The sequence below is a fragment of the Squalius cephalus genome, assembly GCF_949319135.1.
Source record: "Squalius cephalus genome assembly, chromosome: 9".
Classification (NCBI taxonomy): Eukaryota; Metazoa; Chordata; class Actinopteri; order Cypriniformes; family Leuciscidae; genus Squalius; species Squalius cephalus.
Genome location: NC_137130.1, coordinates 45,833,503 through 45,855,096, shown reverse-complemented (window position 1 = coordinate 45,855,096; position 21,594 = coordinate 45,833,503). Strand labels below are relative to the sequence as shown.

The 21,594-nt window shown below is 38.2% G+C and overlaps 2 protein-coding genes across 2 annotated transcripts; one reads left to right on the top strand and one right to left on the bottom strand.

Moving 5' to 3' along the window:
• Nucleotides 1–8,589: 8,589 nt before the first annotated feature.
• LOC307164628 (uncharacterized protein) lies at nt 8,590–11,457 on the top strand. Its single transcript, XM_079881640.1, has 6 exons — nt 8,590–8,810; nt 8,950–9,212; nt 9,557–9,747; nt 9,920–10,013; nt 10,398–10,597; nt 10,947–11,457. Exons 1-6 carry the CDS (start codon nt 8,715–8,717, stop codon nt 11,345–11,347), a joined length of 1,245 nt encoding a protein of 414 aa, XP_079737766.1. The 5' UTR covers nt 8,590–8,714; the 3' UTR covers nt 11,348–11,457.
• Nucleotides 11,458–13,132: 1,675 nt separating this feature from the next.
• On the bottom strand, nt 13,133–21,243 carry LOC307164569 (uncharacterized protein). The gene is made up of 6 exons (XM_079881546.1): nt 21,121–21,243; nt 20,084–20,277; nt 19,934–19,942; nt 13,817–13,961; nt 13,421–13,625; nt 13,133–13,334 (listed from the first exon to the last, which is right to left on the bottom strand). The coding sequence occupies exons 1-6, from the start codon at nt 21,220–21,222 to the stop codon at nt 13,174–13,176; spliced, it is 816 nt and encodes a 271-aa protein (XP_079737672.1). The 5' UTR covers nt 21,223–21,243; the 3' UTR covers nt 13,133–13,173.
• Nucleotides 21,244–21,594: the final 351 nt, after the last annotated feature.

Here is a 21,594-nt window from a genome sequence, read left to right as displayed (position 1 = left end):
TCAGATCTATCGACATAAACCAGTCTTCTCGGCAAACATGCGCGAGAATTTTGCTGGTTGTGAGCATTTTGAAACTGCGTTTCACTAATACTCTGTTCAGCCGTCTTAGATCCAGTATGGGTCTGATACCGCCGTCCTTTTTGGGGACTAGAAAGTATCTGCTGTATAGCCCCCCTTCGCTTAGAGCTGGGGGAACGCGCTCTATCGCCCCTTTGCTTATCAGTTTTGATATTTCGGCTCGAAGTAGGTGTGCTACTTCCAACGAAACCGTAGTTTCGACGCGCGCTATGAAGCGGGGAGGGCGTCGACAAAACTGTAGCGAGAAGCCTCTCTTTATAATGCCTAGCACCCAGTCCGAAACCCCTGGAAGCGCTGCCCATGCTTCTGCATGGCTGGCTAGGGGCTGGATACGGAGCGCGCTCTGTTCGCCGTGCGACAGAGGCGCTTCAGGGGATAAAAACATAGGCGTTATGCCTGTGGCATTTGAGGCGGGGCGCGCGCTTAATACAGCGGGCGGAACGCTCGTCCTCGACCTTACTACAGTGCTTAGCTGAGTGAGGGAGGACTGAGAAAGTCTCATAGGACTCATGTGAGCGAGTAGATGTGGGCTGGGAGCGGGCACATTTACTGCTTTGGGCGCGCTGTCTGCCTGAGCAGAGCGCGCGCTCACAGGTCTCGTTTTTACAGAGAGCCTGTGATCTGTTAGACATAGTGTTCGTGGGCACTTTCACTATGTTGGAAGCGCAATCGACCTGAGTCGATTTTATGTGCGCGAGCCCTAAGTGTAGGGCTGTGCTTGTGTGTAGTGATGGGCACTGAGGAGTGGGCATCGACACTACATTTATAGCACCATCGGCCGTGGCCGGGCAGAATGCCTGCGCTCGACCCCGCTGCGGTGTTTAACCGAGCAAGGGAGGGCTGGGCGAGTCCCGTAGGACATATAATGGCCGTTAGTAAGTGTGGGCGCGGGAGAGCGGGCACAATTACTGCAATGAGTGCACTGTCCAGTGTGAATGCACACAGGTTTCGTCTTTACAGAAACCACAAGGCATGCAGAACATAGTGTTTGTTCACTATGTTGTGTGCGTGATCGACCCGAGTCGAATATATGAGCGCGGGCCCTGTGTGAAGGGCTGTGCTAATGTGTAGGGATGGGCACAAGCAGTGGGCATCTTCTGTACACATATAGCATCATCGGCCGTGGCCGAGACTTCGCTCGTGGGCTGCAAAAACAAACACGTCTGCAGTTGCCTCTCGGGGAACAAACAGAGTGATTTGCATTCGGCGGCATAAATATTTTCTGCCGGCAGACCCGGGATTCGAACTCGGATCCCCCGCGCGAGAGCCTAATAATCTACCACTGGACCACAGTGAAGATACATAGACAAAGTCAGCGCGAGTATTATCCACACTGGCGTTTGCTTGCAGGCATGTACCACGTGCTCGTGGGCTGCGAAAACAAACACGTCTGCAGTTGCCTCTTGGGGAACAAACAGAGTGATTTGCATTCGGCGGCATAATATTTTCTGCCGGCACACCCGGGATTCGAACTCGGATCCCCCGCGTGAGAGTCTAATAATCTACCACTGGACCACAGTGAAGATACATAGACAAAGTCAGCGCGAGTATTATCCACACTGGCGTTTGCTTGCAGGCATGCGAGTAAGCACGACATGCAATACTAACATTTTCAGACGCCTGAAATATGCCAGAATGTGAGAAGAGTGGATATCGCCCGGTTTCAGCGGGGCTGAAACACTCCATTCTCCTTTCGCCAGTGACGCACGGGAACCGTAGAAACGGCGTTCGGTTGCAGGCAAGCGGGTACTACGCGCTCGCTGGCTGCAAAATGCATCTCCGAAGTCGCCTTCAGGGGACTGACAGAGCGAAGCATTGGCGGCATAAAAATATATGCCGCTAGACCGGGATTAGAACTCCGGTCTCCCATGCGGAAAACCTATAATTCCGCCACTGAGCCACAGGGGGATATAGGCTTTGAATGTGAGAAGAGTGGATATCGCCCAGTTTCAGCGGGGCTGAAAACACTCCATTCTCCTTTCGCCAGTGACGCACGGGAACCGTAGAAACGGTGTTCGGTTGCAGGCAAGCGGGTACTACGCGCTTGCTGGCTGCAAAATGCATCTCTGCAGTCGCCTTCAGGGGACTGACAGAGTGAAGCATTGGCGGCAAAGGCGGCGTCAACATGTATTCTTCGGCGTTTGCTGGCAGGCAAGCGTGCTATAACAGACTCACTTGCTGCAATAATATTTCCAGTCGCCGAACAGGGAACTGAGAAATATGAGAGAAAAGAGGTGAGACCGACCAACGGTGGGACTGAGAACACTCTTTTCTCCTTCGCCGGTGAATGACGCGTGCGGAGGCAGGGTAGCTTTTCTTGTAACGTAAAGAAAAACTAATCCCGCCGTCCGCTTCCAGGAAGGGCAGCCTCGGAAAGGATGCCTGGCGAGTCCTCAGAGACACCGTAGGCAATTGGCTCGGAGTGAGGGCGTTTCGCCGTCAGCGAGCGCGAGCGCTGCATGAGAAGGCGTCTTGAAAAAGACGCAGCTCTTTTAGGGGTGAGTGTTGCAGCGAACACACACACACACACAGAAAACAGAGCAATATAGCAATAAAGGATATAGGCGTCGGAAAGCGCAGCAGGTACGGCTGTAGAAGGCGGCGTTGGCCAGCGGCTTCGAGGGCTCGTCCCGCTGAAGTGCTTGCTTCGAACGACGCTTGCTTCCGTGATCCAGCGATGCGTGCGCTTCGCTGAAGAGATTAAAATCAAGTGAATCAGCCTTCTCGAGCTCCTTTTATAGAGGTAAGCCACGCCCGTTTCGGCGGGAAGTGGCGAGGAGGGCGCGAAGCGCCCTCATTGGCCTGACGTCATCTCAGGCCTCGCTCGATAGGCTTATGCAGTTGCCGCAGAGCAGCCAATGAGCGAGCAAGCCGTCTTGCCATAGCTGACTGCTGCTGCCGCAACGCGTTTTACATATATGAAAATTAAAGGATAATTTTTTTGCTTCAGTGTTTCGTGAAAAGAGACTTTTCCCGTAGCGTTTTGATAAAACGCAGTACGAGAGAACTCTCGTAAGAGAACAATGTAAGCAAAAAGAGGCTGAATATATCATATATACAATACTAGGATATTCTATAATATATATTATATATTTGAATTAAATGTGTCTAAAATAGAGTTCTTTTCTAAATTCGAGAGAGCAATCGTCGTGTCTGCACATTCACGGGGCGAAGTGTGAGAGAGTGGGCGCGCGCATTGCGCGTCCCCCTTATATGGGCGGTTGCTTGAAAAAAAATATTTCTTACAAGACGGCTAAACTAAGCTTTAAACGGCCCAAAAAAAAAAATTCCAAGACGTCGAATTGCACGTAAATAAATGAGAGAACAGTTGTGTAAAATAATTTTAGTGAAAAAAGTTTTAATTATAAAGTTACATCGAGTTTTCGTGTAACTAGGTCACTCTCTCTACCGCACCTGGTTGAGCAAGAGTGAAACAACGTACCTCACGAGGAAAAATGGCAATATAAAATCAGATTATGGTTACAAAAACCAAATAGTAGTATGTATCTGTAGCTAATCGTGTGCCTAATCATATTTGAGTGGAAAGAGAATTTTACCTTTTGTATTTTGCCTGTTTTTAATTTTTATGTAGCGACGACATCGGATGACGTCACGAAACTCGTTCGTCGTGAGGAATGCCGTTTGAAAAAAAAACCCTCATGTTATATGTGGAATAATATTTATTTTTCGTGCACATACTGATTTTTAATGTCTAAAATCGATCTCACTGTGTAACAGGGGCGTAGCCAGAATTTTATTTTTGGGGGGGCCAATCTTAAAATGAGGGGGCAACTAATATATATATTATATTGATATTGATAAATTGATAAATCTCAAAGTCACCGTGGTTTTGGGTGTACGCTGAAAATTTGGTGTACGCACTTTTGATAAATGAGGGCCAGTGTGTGTGGAATTATTAACTCTCAATTAACTTATTTATTCAATATTCCCTTTCTATGTGAAATTTTACCATTATGAATCCTTCTATTGGTCTGTTAAAACAATTTGGTGTATGAACACTTTTTAGATTTTTTAACTAATATGAGTTTCTCATTTTTTTGTCTATATGTGTTTCACTTTGTGTTTTTTATGAAATCTGTGTATACAGTACTATTTATTCATTTTGATCTGTATACACACAAGCATTTTTTAACAAGCAATTTTTGTTGTTCCTGTGTAAATAGAAATATTATTAATAACAAAACCTACACTGTTATGTTTGCTATCCTCTTAAATTCTGTTCTCTGTAGAATCTCATGTCAGAAGAAAAGAAATACTTATGGATAGAGTAGAAAAAAGAGTAACTCATGGCGTAATGTGACCCACTTTCTACTGACCACTAAAGGACACCCCAAGTCCAAAAAGGAGAGATATATATATATAATTATAAAATAATAAAATAGATCGCCAGGGTTCAAATCAAACGGGCTATATTGCCGTGGTTTATAACAACAAGGGTTTGGTAAATCTTTACTTCACAATAAATGATATCAATGACTTTAAATAAATAAATACATTAGATTAATAAATGAATTCATATTCATTGATAACATTTCTTGTGACATTAATATTTACTTTTAAAAAAAGAGAGAACTATCCTGTCAAGCAGTGGAGAAAAGGCCTCTATCAGTACAGGTTTTGTTTGTTTTTTTCTTGGAAATGTTTTTGTTGTTGTTTTGTTATTGTTTTCTTTTTGAAAGGTTAATACATTATTGAAGTAAAACGTTCCTCAGAAAACAGATTCCCCTGTCAGAGACTGTCCAATCAGGGTAGAACTTACATTATTGTCTTAATATTTAAAATCCATTTCATATAATTAATTGTTGAAATAACTTCATTTATTGTTAAAGTCAACAATTATACGTTCTATATCTGTCCATCTCACCTCTTGAATCTGCAGTTGTGTGGAGCTGTCTCTGAGTCCTCCTGCGCGACCTTTAACGGACTCTGATTCTGCGCACGTTTTGATATTTAGGGGTTCAAGCACTCAGTGCTGAAACCCTAGTGTTATTGCTCATTTTCCCATGATGCACGTGAAAAATGATGCGCGGTGACTGGCCACTTGGTGGCGCTATAACTGTTAAAAAGGTGCCAAAATGATGTATTCCTATGGCAAATCCAATGAAATGGCTGATCCTTCTTCCTGCCGGATTTGCATACAACCTCACAAAATCGGGCGTTATGGTAATTCATAATGTAGATTACTGTTTAAAAGTTGATGTTTAGGGTTAGGCCTATATACAATAGGTATATTGCGTTTCAATTTTACTCAAGACAATTAAATAAATGCAATTTAGATTAAAACTTCAGCATTTTAATCTTTGGTAAGAGTTAACTTAAAGTCTGCACAACAAGAAATTCCATCCTATCTACTTTCTAAATGAGTGTAATGGATCTATTGTGAACAATTCACACATGCATATGTTTTTCCCCTTTTAAATTTATGTATTCAATCAAAGATTGGGTTTAACCCTCTGGGGTCTGAGGTGTTTTCTGGGCCCTGGAGGTGTTCTGACATGCTCTGACATTTGTGCTTATTTCTGTTACTTGTGACATTTTCATGGCTAAAGTCTGATTACACTGTATTCAGCACAAACTCTGCTACAATAATATATCAGCAGCATGTGTGTAAAAGTTTGTAGTTTTGAGATAATGAAGATAGCACTGAGCACTGAAGATAGCAATGTGCTGAAACGTTTGCTGGTGTCTAGTCTGTTTTTAACCCACATGCACTTTGCACTTTTTTTGCACGATGCAATTTGAAAAATAAAATATGCTTTTGTAGACTTCTAGTCTTGAGTGGATCAGTGTGCGGCTAGCCACTTCTTTTGTTTAGTTTTGAGATAATGACATTTATGCGTGGTTTGTGAATATACCAAAAAAAATTGTCACTGAAATAAGGCCATGAAACCCATACTGATTATTTCGGTAACACTTTAGAATACTGTATCTTACTTACCGCATAACTAATAAGTAATTATTGAAGAACTAATAGGTAATTCTTCATTAACTACTTCTTCACTACTGTTAACTACTAAGGAAGATGTGTTAACTAATCAGTATGTAATATATTTTTATGATTGTGTTAAGTAACAGTTAGTTAATCAATAAATAATGAATTCTGTCATAACTCTTGAAGAACTACTACTAATTATCTACTAATTAAGGTTCAAGAAAAATAACTAAGAAGTAACTACTAATGAACAGTCATACAAAACTAACCTCAGATTAGTTTTTATATTTTATATTCAGTACTGTGTGTGTCTGTTTTCCTCAGCATAGAATGCCATTGAGTAAATTCATGTTTGAGGCAATGACTGAGGGAAACTGAAAATATAGGGAACTTATTAGTAATTCATAAATAATTATCAAATAATTCTGCAGGAATTACTTAGAACCTGGAACAGTATTCTAAAGTGAGAATATAGGGAACTCATTAGTAATTAATAAATAATTATCAAATAATTATCCAGGAATTAGGCTACTTATAACCTGAAACAGTATTCTAAAGTGAACATATAAGGAAATTAATTGGTAATTAACAAATAATTATTAGATAATTCTTCAGGAATTACTTGGAACCTGGAACAGTATTCTAAAGTGAGAATATAGGGAACTCACTAGTAATTAATACAGAATTACCACATACTTCTGACTCAAATCAAACTTACTGTAAAAAACACATTATTAACGGTATTATCTAAACCTTTGTAAAATAGATAAGTTATCATTATGATACATTTTGCTAATTAAATAAAAAGTTTGCTTATTTGCAGATCAATATATAGCCTAGTAAATGTCTGCACTTATCTTTCTTATTAGTGCTGAAGAATGACAAACTGGCTAGAAAATAAAATAAAAAACATTGATCAGTGCTTTTTACTTTATAAGTAATTACCTTTGTATATTTACTAAGGTAATTTTGAAAATGAATAGGCCAATAGTTTATCATTTTACTGGAGTAATATTTTATTGGGTTATCTGTACTTTTACTCAAGTACTTGATTTGTGTACTTCATCCACCACTCCACTGCTAAAATAAAACGGTTTATTGTAGTAACCACTGTGTATGACTGTTCATTAGTAGTTACTTCTTAGTTATTTTTCTTGCACGTTAATTAATAGATAATTAATAATAGTTCTTCAAGAGTTATGACATAATTCATTAGTTATTGATTAACTAACTGAAACTTAACACAATCATACAATTCTATTACATACTAATTAGTTAACACATCTTCCTTAGTAGTTAACAGTAGTGACTTAAGTGTTAATAAATAATTATCTATTAGTTCCTCAATAATTACTTATTAGTTATGCAGTAAGTAAGATACAGTATTCTAAAGTGTTACCATTATTTCTTCACAAGACTTTTGAAAATTGTATGACGTAGCCTAGAATATTTGCTCCAAAACTATGTGAAAATCACCCTGACTGCTCATTCAGAGAAGACAATATATTGATTTAAAATTTCTAAGACGTGTTTTGTGTGAGAAAGCTTTATGCGAAGGGGCGGATCACCTCATTAATATGTAAGCTTTTCACACCTGAGAAAGACAAAGACACTCCCTAACGGCCCTATTAGGAGCTATCAGGCCCTGTCATTCTGAGCAACCTTTCACAAAGTATGAGGAGATTTAAAAAAGAATGGCTTTTAGATTGTTTGGATTTATTTACAACACAACATAATCCAAAGATACACAACAAATGACAAAAAAGCACTTATTGAAAACAATGATCCAAAGACAGAGACCTTTGTGCCATTCCTAAAAACATTGTAAATACCTTTCATTTCCAAAGTGTTTGATTTTCACTTTACCATGTTCATATAGAGACTCGTGTGAATGTTGAAGTCAGCAGGACTTCAAGAAAAAGAAAAAGTGAACATACTGATATCAAGAGAAAGGCCTGCACGATTTTTGGGAATAAAATGTAGATTTTTCTGGTTAAATTTGCTTTTTAAAATTCACAGAATACACACACACACACACACACACACAAATGTTTCCAACAATATATATAATATAATGAACACCAGGTTTGTTGTGCCTTGTAAGCATAGGCTATGCGCAGTGCTGCATAAAATAATAACAATAACCTATAGCAGCCTATAAATCTTCCAAAATATTTCAGTAACAACTAAGCTAGAGAAAAATATATTGATTATCATGTTACTTCAAATGTTTCCATTCGTTATGATGATATGAAATTAGATAATAGTAAAAACATGAAGCCGTTTGAATCCGTGTATCATTCGTTCTTTTCATATTCAATTGAGATTCCAAAATCGGAAAATGAAAAAACGGTTTGTTATTTCGTTATTTGTTTATAAATGTGATACCAAAAAAACAAATAACGGGTCATTTTTCATACTTTTGATTTAATGCTTAGATCAAAAATTGGAAATGAAATAAAGGGGGCATGACCGATTTTGATTTTGATGTTTAATTTGTTTCATTTGCGTGAACCGGAAGTTATTTTCCAAGATAGGTGGCGGGTGTGTGTGTGTGTGTGTGTTGCACTTGGAAGTTTGCCGCAATTTTGCAAAGAGTTAAAGGAAGCCTGCAAACCCTCAATCTTGCAGTGATTACTTCTTCAGTTTAACCAAACGTCAGCCTTTAAATGTGAGATCAATCATGGAGAGTTTCAGTTTTATCTTGTTCAGAGGAACTAAAAGGGTGACTATCAAAGAAGATGACATGACGACCGAAAAAATCGGCAGGATCTTTCAGGTAACTTATTGTAGTTTCATCTAAAAAGAAGTCTGTCTTGTTCTGTAAAATTGCACTGATGTAAAGTTAACTGTTAGCTAACGTTACTTTATTTTATAACTAACGTTGTACCCTTCCTTCACTGTTTACATTTGCAAAGGTACATGGCCCCAGTCTCTACATCACCGATGACAGCAACATAGCCCTATTTCCTGGGCCTGATGGCCGTTTTAGCACTTTAGACCTCATTGTAAGAGGACATTACGAGGTGCACGGCGAAAGCAGCGTGGAAGACTCATCTACCTGCAGTGTGCCAGCAACACACCCTACCCGCTTTTCTTTCCACCGCCCAACCAGCGCTGCAAGTTCTGCTGCAAGGGCTTCAGCAAATCAAAGAGCTAATCTGACAAAAACATTCCAAAGGTGACCAAATAAAACTTTCACCATCACACCAATGTTAAGAGTATGTTAATACGATTACAGTTGTGTTCAAGGCAATGCTATGCTTGTTATGCTAGCCATAACTACATACAGAAATAAAACATTTTCAGAAGTCTGACTTTAGCATATTTGACACTGATAATACATCTCCAGACGAATGCGCTTTCAATGAAATGGCTTCATTATGTTATCAAGTCAATACTATATCTGCATAATTCACCTGGATGCATTTGATAGGCTGCATTATGAATATGGCTGTATCGTAGGAATAAAGCCTAAACAATATAAATTAAGTAAAATAAATGTTTTCTATTATCAATATTCAGGAACATCTTCATCGCTGAACTTGTGGATGGCAAGTTGGAGACTAGCACAACGCTGACTGTGCGTTTTTCAGAATTTGAAGCTTCTGTTATGGGCATCCTCTACAAAGTCAATGATGCCCTTGAACAAGAGGATTCACGCATCCTCACTGACGGCCAGGGGAACAAAATCTTGGACTCTGAAGGAACCAGAGGTATAACTGAACACTTTGTATTGTTTATATGAAAAAAATATGAAATAGTATATATAAATCCAGGATACCTTTATTGTATGCTTCGAATGAACTTATTTGTATTAGGAGTTATTGCCCATCTCCTGAGACATGCCATGCCATTTGCATAATTAATGGACTATTTTCTACACAGGATCAGCATTTTGGAAGCAAAATGCAAGGAAAATATTTGCTGTGAAGGAAGAACACTTCTTGCAGTTACAAGCTAGTAAAAAGAGGAGACTGAGGTATTTAATTTGGAAAATGCACATTATTATGGTCGCATATTTGTTTGTTTTAATAAATTCATAGGTGAGGAGTAACTGTAAGATGTTTTGCCAATATAGGCCCCGTTACAGATAGTCACAAATTGTTCCAGGGAAAGACATTTGACATTTGTACCAGTCACCCTGAGACGTTTTAAATGATTCTAAATATGTATAATATTCAATGATAATTATTCACATTAAACCATATAGAACTAGTTCTTTCAGTTTTTCCAGTCTTACAGCATAAAACCATCTGGCTATTCAATACTATGTCTACAGTGACCATAGTAGATATTGTCAGGGTTAAAATTGTTGCATTTATTTGATATAATTTGCTTGTTGTATATTGTGCTTGTTTTTCAGTCGACGAGAAGATACAGGCCTCGATCTGATTTTTGATAGAATTGAAGAGGTGGTCCTGGCATCCCAGGGACTGCAAGAATTGTCCACTACAATGAAGGAGCTGATGGAGTTTGCAAATTCCAACCGCAGAACAACACTGTCCCTGACTGAGGCCCAAGCAGCTGCTGTTAGAGATGCCTTTGCCTGCATTGTCTGCAAAAGTAATTTTTTTTAAAAAAATATTGTTTTCTTAAAAACCTGTATTACCTATAATTCAGAAGTTGTTAAAAAAACATAAAGATAAATAAGGAAAATCCCAGGTCAGGTGTTCTGACTTCTGACAACCACAGATGTGGATACAGTAAATAAACAGATGGTACCATACCATAGTACCAAAGTTTAGTCTACTTAACATATGTATATATATATATATATGTGTGTGTGTGTGTATATGTATATGTGTGTGTGCAACTAATTAACTCTTTCCATGAAGAACATAGACCAAATATAGCAATTCAATTCAATCAAATACTGTAGTTTTTGAAACTGTTTTCTGATTTAAATGGGCAGGTCCAGTGGTTGAGCCCATGGTCTCATCGTGCTGCCAAAGTCTTGTTGGCTGTAGGAGCTGCATTGAAGAGCTGCCTTTTGCCCAAAATGCCGAATTGATGATTTTGGTGGCAACATTCAAAGACTTACTGGACTCTCTGATGCATCGACTGCATTGGGAAGCATACTCAGGGAGTAAAACTGTGTACAAAATGCAATCATGTGTAATTGCATTGTTTTACTGTTGTTTGTGTTCAATTTGTTATTGGGTAACATGTCAAGTCTACAATTTAAGAAAAAAACATTTTTCCTCATGTTTCAATGCTGTGAAAGCTAAGTTACAATCCCAGATTTGCACTACTTTGTATATTTTCTTAAATTGTTTGCATTTGGAAACATACTCTAGGAATATTGTACACTAAGTAGGCTATTCATAATAGCGTAGTTTTGCCGCTTTGTGTTCTATTTCTTCTTGAACAACAGGTCGAGTTTACAGTTAAAGCACTATTTCATGCGTGTAGTTTTATTAGGTCATTTTAATGATTTCAAAACTTGTTACAATCTCAAATTTGCACTATTTTATGTTGTATATTTTTCAGTATTTTAAAGTTAACAGTTTAAATTAAGCATATAAAGTCTGCCCTTCTGGCAATACTAGTGCAATACTTTGTCATTGTATGCAATGTTTTATTTCACCTAAAAGGGTTCAATACAACAGAGTTTAAAGCAAAGATTTATTTGTCAAATTATTCAACTGGCAAGTTGGGGGCACAGTAGCAGCTACATACGATTTTTATAACAATCTGTATGCCTAGGTTTTTTTAAAGAGCAGGGTTATCCAGGGTGCTCTCATAAAACATACAGTAAAAAGTGCAACAATTAAGAGGGTATCAATAGAAGCTGTATGCAGACTGATTACAGTTTGATGAAGTAGAGAACAAAACATACTGATCAATAGTCGATTCCAACAGTGTGGAGGCCAACAAAGATTTTATATAAAAACTAATTGCATAAAGGGTTGACAAACTTTGAATCAGCACTGTAGCATAACACAGTCTGATGTCCTAGCTACTCAATACCACAGCATTTCAGTTACTTTTTTCAAACATATCTTCGGGTGACATTTATAAGGTGCAACAAGGCATCTTGGAAAGGTGTATAGTCATTGTTTACCACATGATTAAAAAGAAGAGAGATGTCAGGGTAGCAGGGCCGGAGTGGGGGCACTTTTCAGCCCGGGAGTTTCAGGCCCAAGACCGGCCCACTTTTTCCATGGTGGAATTCCAAATTAGCACTTTTTAAAAAAAAAAAATTGGATAAATGAAGCAACAGCTCGTACTATTGTGTAATTTGTATTAATTTGTATAACAAATAATGTAAAGGTTAAATAATTCACTTAGACTTTATAAGAAGCAATTGCGACTTTATTTAACACAGTTCTGACTTTATATCTTGCAATTCTGACTGTATAAGAAGCAATTGTGACTATATTTCACACAATTCTGACTTTATATCTCGCAATTCTGACTTTATAACACACAATTGCGACTTTATCACGCAATTCTGATTATATATTGCAATTATGACTTTATAAGAAGCAATTGCGACTTTATTTCACACAATTTTGACTTTATATCTCGCAATTCTGACTTTATAACACACAATTGCGACTTTATATCACGCAGTTCTGACTCTATATCTCGCAATTCTGACTTTACAACACGCAATTGCGACTTCATTTCACGCAATTCTGACTTTATATGGCGCAATTCTGAGAAATAAAGTCATAATTGCGAGATGTAAACTCGCAATTGTGAGATAAAAAGTCGCAATTATCTTTTAAAATGTTTTATTCTGTGGCGGAAACAAAGCTTCCATACCCCCTGGCCTCTTCCTCCCATCCATCCTCCCTGACGCGGACCGTTACGGCCGGCCCAGCTAACGGTAGGCGCCGGCGGTGCCGTGGTAGCCTACCTGAGAAAACGTTTTGGACTAGACGGGTTATGGACCCAACCAACTCTATAGGAGGGGAGGGGAGGTACAACCCATGCAGAGTGCTGCGGTGAATGCGGAACGTGTATAGCCTAATGTAACTATGTGACATTGAAATGTGAAAAAAAAAAAAAAACCTCGACCGGCCCAAAAGTGAGGCGGCCCACCGGGAATTCTCCCGATTCTCCCGATTACCCACTCCGGGCCTGCAGGGTAGGTGTCTGCAAAGTCTTGTTCTGCATGACATCTATCCTCCTCAGATGAAAAATGGGTCAGTTCCAAAAACAGACTCCCAAGTCAGCGAGGATCCCAAATCTTGCTCATACATGTTTGCCACAACAGAGGCATTGGGCAGCAGCTCTTCAGAGATTTTAGCTGGACAGCCACATGCTGCGAGTTCATTGGGTATCCCACGGCCTAAAACAAGGAAACAAATAACTAAAAAAGCAATGCCATTTATGCTGTATGTGGTTGGAGTGTTCTACATACTCAGTTTAGCATACCTGGGATTCTGTGTGCATTCCACGATTGCACCACTCTGCCTAGTCCAATTTGACTTAATTGACATGTCAGGTTTGAAATGCAGAATTTAGTCAAATTGTCTTCTATGTTGAGGACTTCTTGGTCCAGCAGGTGTACCAGGGCGTATTTCAACGGGTAATTCACGCGATTGTTCACCTCGGGCCAAATCCTTTCCACTCGAAGATTCTGTTGGAACACAAACATGATTTTAGATGGTATGAAAATGTAATAGGTTGAAGATTAGTTTGGGAAATTAATTCCCATTTTAAATGCTTTCACTCCTTATTTGTTAGAAGAATAAATGGCCAGAGTCTTTCTTTCTTTACTATGTTTGATTATATTAGTTGTACTGTTTGTCCGTATTATAAAAACCTCACACTTTTTGATGTTGTTTGAAGGTATGGTGGCCTGCTAGGGTTGTGTCTATGTCTTGACAGCATCTCTTGCATGTACAAGCACATGCACATGTAAAACTCCTTGCCATGGTCAACCCTGACTTGGTCCCACATCCCATGGTTAACCCTCTGGGGACCAAAAACGCGCCCGCGCGTTTTGCTCGTTTTTTTTTTTAGCAATGAAAAATAAACACTAAATGCTCTGTTAATTTTGATCTTTCATTTTCGTGTAATACATCAATCGATCCTGTTCAGTTTCTATTTTTTTTCTGTATACTCACAATAAAAATAAAGTGTTTTGCTTTTTGACAAATAAAGAAAAATGAACATGATGCGATTTCTGCCTTCTCTCTGTCAGTAAACTCCCATTTGAAACGCGTTCGAAAATGATCTATAACTCCGCGAAAATTCAGTCAAACAGGCAAACAGACCCACGGGCATAAAGCTTGAGATCGCATCTTTTAACCCTCTGGGGTCTGAGGTGTTTTTGGGGTCCTTGAGATGTTCTGACATGCCCTGACATTTTTGCTTTTTTCAGTTGCTTATAAACATATCAATGGCAAAGGTGTAAATTCACTCTATATAGCACAAACAGGGCTACCATAATATGTGAGCACCATGCATGTACATGTTTGTATTTTTGAGAGAATAATGTTTATGCATGGTTATTGAAAAAACTAAAAACTAAAGTTTCTGAAATAAGGCCACAAAACACATAATAAATATGTGTCAATAAGACTTTTGACTAATGGATGTCATTGCCTAGATTTTTTTCTTCAAAATGATGTAAAAATTATCCTGCCTAATCATTCACATAACACAATACATTGATTTAAATTTTGCAAAACACTTTCTGTCTGGCAAGGCAATATGCGGAGTGGGCGTCAACGATCATGCATATTTAGTGGTTCGCACCTGGAGACAATGGGGCCCGCATACTTAATGAGGCATTCATTCAGGTGTGACACAAGAAAGAATGCAAGAGCAACAGTTGGAAGCATCTACATTTTTTTTAATTTTTCCACAAATTGTGCTTGCAAATTAGCCTATAATATGAAAAGGAAAACATGTCTAGTAATTGTGCAGTTAATTCTCATACTGTATTTTCAGTTTTGGAATATTTATCCTCTCCCCAAATTTGTCACTAATAATACACAATAAAAACTTATTTTAAAGAAAAGGCTTATATTTACCTTTTATTAGTTTGTTTACATCTACCTTGTTTTTTTATTTTTATTAAAAAGGTTACAATTACAACAACAATTCAAGTGTAATCTTTCTTTGTAAAAACTAAAGTATACATTTTATCATACATATTTCAAAGTTAAGGATTTGATTGATTATTTGATTATTTTTGACATAACATACTATATTTAACATACTCAGTATAGCAATACAGTTTGTTAAAAGCGAAACATTCATTCACACACAGAAACGCCTGACTGTAACATTGTTTTTATGAAATATTAGGGCATAAATGTTAATTTGCAGTTGCTACAAATAGCCTACATTTTATTTCAACATATTTCAGTCGATTTTTACTCATCTCAGTATAGCAATACAGTTTGCTAAAACATCATCATTCATTCACCCACAGAAAAGCAATTTAAATTTAAACTGTCTTTTTGCGAGCCGTGGTAAACAGCGTGCATCTCTGCGGCTGCCGTTCATTCACAGAAACGCGATTCACGTGAGAAGGAAAAAAACTTACTACAGTTCCTCAGCTCAGTCGGATCCTCGCTCCTCGCAATACCCGCACTTCTGAGGTAGATTTTCCATTATTTTTATTCCTCACAGCACTGCCAGACGGTGTTAGTAGGCTACAATGATAAGATTAAACTTGTGTTTTCTCGAGCTGTTATGGGGGGCGTTAACAGGTTTGCAGGATTGCCTCAGTAATTTGCTTTTGAAAAGCACGCGCTCTCTGTGGGCGGAGTCACATTAAAAAAAATTAGCTGAGATGAGAACGACTGACATCGCTCTCTTTTAATACAGATTTCACAAGATGATAATATTTGTTTTTTATATAAATTACTTCATTTAAAATAAGAGAATTAAAGCTTCATGCGTGTGTGTTTATATGTCTGTTTGACTGAGTATTCGCTAAGTTACAGTTCATTTTCGGACGCGTTTCAGAATGGACTTCACTGACAGAGAGAAGTTAGAACTCGCATCACGTTTATTTTTCTTTATTTGGCAAAAAGCACAACACTTTGTTTTTATTGTGAGTATATACAAAAATAATACACACTTAACAGGATCGATTGATGTATAACACAAGCATATAAGATAAAAAGTAATATTTTTATTTATTTATTTTTTTTCACTGATAAGGAAAAAAACGAGCCTATCGCGCCGGCGCGATTGCCGACCTCAGAGAGTTAAATGAAGTAATTTATATAAAAAACAAATATTATCAGCTTCTGTAATCTGTATAAAAAGAGAGCGACTCCAGTCGAGCTCATTACGAGCTCATTCACAAGTAATGTGACACGCCCACGGAGAGCGCATGCTTTTCAAACGCAAATTCTGAGAACCATTTCAGACCTGTGAAACGCCCACATCAGCTGTAAACACAGCGCGTCGCGAGTGAGGCATAATATAGCCTACCTTATGGAGAAAAGTTTCCTCAGAACAGTGCTGATATGAGGAGGAATATCTCCTGATATGAGGAGCAGTCCCGCTGAGGAGTGAGGTAGGCTGTTTTCTTTTCTCAAATGTTGATGTGGAATAACGTTATGGAATAACGTCAGTGTAGGCCTATGTAAACCGCAAAAAGATGAATCGCATTTCTATAATATTTCTGTGAGATGAATGAAGGGTACATATTTGTAAAGAGTGTTTAGCCTAAATATGAATCGGGCGTCTGTGTGTGAAAGAATAAACTGCTTTGCTATAGCCTACTGAGATGAGTAAAAATCGACTGGAATATGTTGAAATAAAATGTATTTGTATAAGCAACGTAAATTAACATTTATATGCCCTAATATTTCAATAAAACAACGTTAGTCAGGCGTTAGTCACACTATTTTTGTCAAAAATAAAGTCATAGACTAAGATGTTAGATGTTCCAATGTTGGCTATATTCAAACTAATGAATACATATGATAAAATGTAGGCCTATAATTTTTTTTTTTTTTTTTTACAAAGAAAGAGTACACTTGAAATATTGTTGAAATTGTAATTATTGTTGTAATTGTAACCTTTTTAATAAAATAGCAAAACATATTTACAAGATAGATGTAAGCGAAATCTTAAATTGTCAATATAAGTCTTCTTCTAAATATATCTTTTGTCCTTGCATTGTGGCTCAGTCAGTAGCTGTGTCCCAATGTTGAAGGCTGCATCCTTTGAAGGACGCACCATGTAGCCTTCCTATGATTTCCTAATTGTGCAACCAGGTGTTCCCGATCACCGCTCCTGGCGCCAAGCACCGGTGCGAGAGGACAGCTGTCATCCTGATCATTCATTTTGATAACTGAGTAAACAGCTATGGAGCCAGAATTGGCTATTGTCATTTTTATGGTTTATATTTTACTGGAGGACATGGTGAGGATTTTTTAGCCCCGGCACTGCCAGGTCATGTATTTTCAGTTTAGCCCTGTTTGAATATAAAACCCAATTGAATATAAAAAGTCCAGTATTTCTCGCGCTCGTCATCTGCAGCTGTCACAGTTGCCAGGCGACAAGAACAATCCTCTGTAGGCTAGACCGTTCCGAGCGCTTCAGATGCGCCCTTTGATATGGGACGCTGCTGTAGTTAGCAACAATTTGTTAATATTGTGACAATAAGCCAACATTTTGTTACTTTAATTGTCGGAACTGCATATTTCGTTAAGTATTCACTTACAAATGTGAAGTAACCTACTGAAGTACTTTTTTCCCTCACATCACAATATGATTACATTAAACTACACAAAAGTATGTAACAACCAGATATTACTGTATATTGAAAATATCCAGAAGTAAAATGCAACATAGCCTACGCAGTAATGCAGTATTAGCCTAATATAAATGCAGTAGTTATTAAAAGTACTTTTTTCAGAAAGCCGTCGATTGAATCAGCCCCGCAAACCTGTTAGTAGACAACTTAGTGGATAGTGGAAATATGCACTCTGGAGACCATCCCAGATGATGTCCCACCAGCAGGAGGCCTTACAGGGGCAGCCCATCCCGGTCCAGCAGCTCAGCTCAATAGAGTCTAGTCTACATCCTTTTTTTATTATTTTATGTATTGTAAAATTAAATGTTTATGTTGATTTTGATATGTTTAACGTATTTTGTAAATAGTTGGAAAAAGTACTTTAATGTAGCCTATAGAACAAATGATTTTCATTTACCAATTTTATTTGAAAAAATAAAAAGATATAGAATTTGTTTCATACAGAATTTGTTTCATACAGAAAGTATTACTGTCATTACAAATAAACAATGTCCAGAACAATTCATTCTCTTTTATTTACACAATTAAAGTTGCATACAAATAAAAACGTTAAACAAGAATATGTAGAAAATGTATATATTTTTCAATCATTCTCTCAAGAAGAGAAAACAGCCTGTCCATCCTCTCCCTTCTTTCCTGTGCTCTCCTCGCCTCTGCCTCCCTCTCTAGTTGCATGTCTTCTCTGATCAAGTCCAAAAACCCGTCCTGTCTCGCCGGCTTCGTGCTGGTGCTGGTGCTCCTGCTGGTGCTGGGGGCCAAGTTTCAGCAGTGGGTTTCCCACTCACACCCTCTCCTGTCCCAGGACACTTGCAATCCTAAAGGCAGAGCAAATGGCTTATTAACCACAAACCATGGCTTGTTAACCACAACAGGACAATAAATTTTTAGCAAAGATGTGTGTATTACTTTTCTTATATATATATATATATATATATCTATATCTATATATATATATATCTATGTGGTTTAAACCAAATTTTAGTATACAGAAATATGATTTCTTAAATATTTTGTATGCATGACAGCACTACAAAAACGAAATCCCATTGCCTTATCTAGTGCTTTTCTTATTGTTTTGGGCTTTATTGGGTGAGTGATATTTCTTATAATACACAAGTGCAAATATCACAAATAGGTCGTTAAACTAATAACGTTATTACCACAAGTTTTGCCTAAAACTACCTGATAAATGTAGCCACGCAATGGTGACGAAGGAGTTAAGAAGAAGTTTAACTCTGGTTTCGCTAGCTATTTGAGTAAATGAAAACATAATACTTACATTTAAATGTGAATTTGCTGTCCACCACCGATCTCTACTCTCGGCCGCCTTTAAAAATAAATAAATAAATGCTGTCGTCAACGGCGCGCAATGACTTATGGGGTAGAATAGGCCGCTAAGTGTCCATTTATGTATCCTTCTTTTCACGGGGAAACGAAGGGTGCATTTGGCGTCGCTTTTGAATCAGGGAAGCCTTCGTCGCGGCGCGATGACGCAACCTGCCTTCGCATACGGCCTTCGAAGGATGGAGAATTGAATTGGGACCGCCTTCATCGAGCCGCGGTGACGCAATCGGCCTTCAAATGCGGCCATCCGGCCTTCAAATACGGCCTTCGAAGGATGCAGCCTTCACTTTGGGACACAGCTAGTGTCACACCTGAATGAATGGCTATGCAGAGTCATTATGCAGAGTGGGTGGGACATCTGAGGTGTAAACTACTCCTCCTTCACGCCCCCCTCGCATATTGGCTTTCCAAGCAAAACCTGTTTTACACCATTTAAATCAATGTTTTTTTTTTTTTTGTGAACGATAAAGCAAGACTATTTTCACATAATTTTGAAGCTAGAACTCAAAGGGACCACATCCATTAGTCAAAAGTCTTGTGGACACATATTTAATATGTGTTTTGTGGTCTTAATTCAGCAACTTTCATTTTTATTTTTTCCAATAACCACGCATAAACATTATTCTCTTAAAAATACAAACATCTACATACACGTTGCTCGCATATTATGGTAGCCCTGTTTGTGCTATATAGAGTGAATTTACACCTTTGCCATTAACATGTTTATAAATAACTGAAAAAAGCACAAATGTCAAGGCATGTCAGAACATCTCAAGGGCCCCAAAAACAGCTCGGTCCCCAGAGGGTTAACCACTGCAGATCTGGGATAAAAGAATGTGTACATGTGCAAAGGGCTGCACTGAACTTAATTTATCCAATAATGAAAATTACATTCAATGAAAAGAGAATATACATTGAACAGAAACTATTATGACAATAACTTTGGTTCTGAATGTATTCACCTGTAAACTTCCTCATAAATCACAAGGTTGTTTTTCACTGGCATGGTGGCATTGGCAACAATTTTGCTGCTGTAGCCATCAACTGCCACGACATGTGTCACACCAAACATAACAAGCTTCTCGTTTTGGTCCAGGTGAATTTTATGGCCCATATATTCAGCATTATACGGGATGGGATTTAGATTACGAGCACCCTGAAGAAATTTTGTCACAACAAATAAATTATTATATGCATGGGCTGGTTATATTATTCTAGTTGTTTTAAGTTCAACTCCTAAATATATTTAAGCTTTTCTAATGATGATCTACACCAATCAGCCATAACATTATGACCACTGACAGGTAAAGTGAATAACACGAATTATCTTGTTATCATGGCACCTGTCAGTGAGTAAACATCATGTCCTCATAGCTGATGTTAGAAGCCGGAAAAATGGGTGCCGAAATGTTTCTCAGTGTTTGTGAATTATACCTATATTTAAAAAAGACAGGACTTAATTTCGTGTTAAAATGCATTGTAGTTCGTTTGTTGGCCCCCTGACTGAGCCTGGGTTCTCCCAAGGTTTTTTCTCCATTCTGTCACTGATGGAGTTTTTTCCGCCTTTCTTCGCCTTTGTGTCCATTACCTTTTGGCTTGCTTAGTTGGGGACATTTAATTTTAGATTTATAAATATTATTACAACATTATTTTCCTGTGATCTATGTAAAGCTGCTTTGAAACAATCTGTATTGTAAAAAGCGCTATATACATAAAGGTGACTTGATATTGTAATGCGTGTTCTTGAGATTGTAATGCGTGTTCTTGAGATTGTGATGGGGTATAATATCACAGATTTTTATTTTGTAACGCGTTAACTGCGTTACAGCAAAAAGCAATAAATTAGGCCTACTGTATTTGCGTTACTTTTGTAACGCGTTACTCGCAACACTGGCAGGTGGTCATTATGTCATGGTTGATCGGTGTTATTACTATTATTAATATTATTAGACCACATAACAATATCCTGTAGGCCTACTTGATTCTTAGCATAGCCTACCTGGCGTCGGAATTCGTGGTATGGCTGATGAATCTCTCTGAGGATTTTCCCAACTCGACATTCTCCTGCACGGACTCCCATTGAAGACAGATAGCCAGTCATGAACTTGCGGCCATAAGACGGCCCTGTCTGTTAAGAAAAATACAGCTATTAGTTACAACATTTGAAAGACGGGCAAATTAAACATCAAAATCAAAATCGGTCGTGGGTCCGTGTACTTGGCGGCCAACGGATTTTCGTTTTGAAAGGAAAAAAACAAAAACGAAAAACGGCCGGTTTCCCAATTACCATTAGTAAATAGGAAAACGAAAAACGGAAAACAACCCGTTATTCGTTTTTTGTTTTGATATTAAAAAACGGAAAACGAAAAACAATCTCGTTATCCGATTGTCCTTGATGTGTTTATATATGGAAATCGGAAATCAAAATACGCACGTATAAAGTCGTAATCCTTAATTCTGCATGGGTATTTTT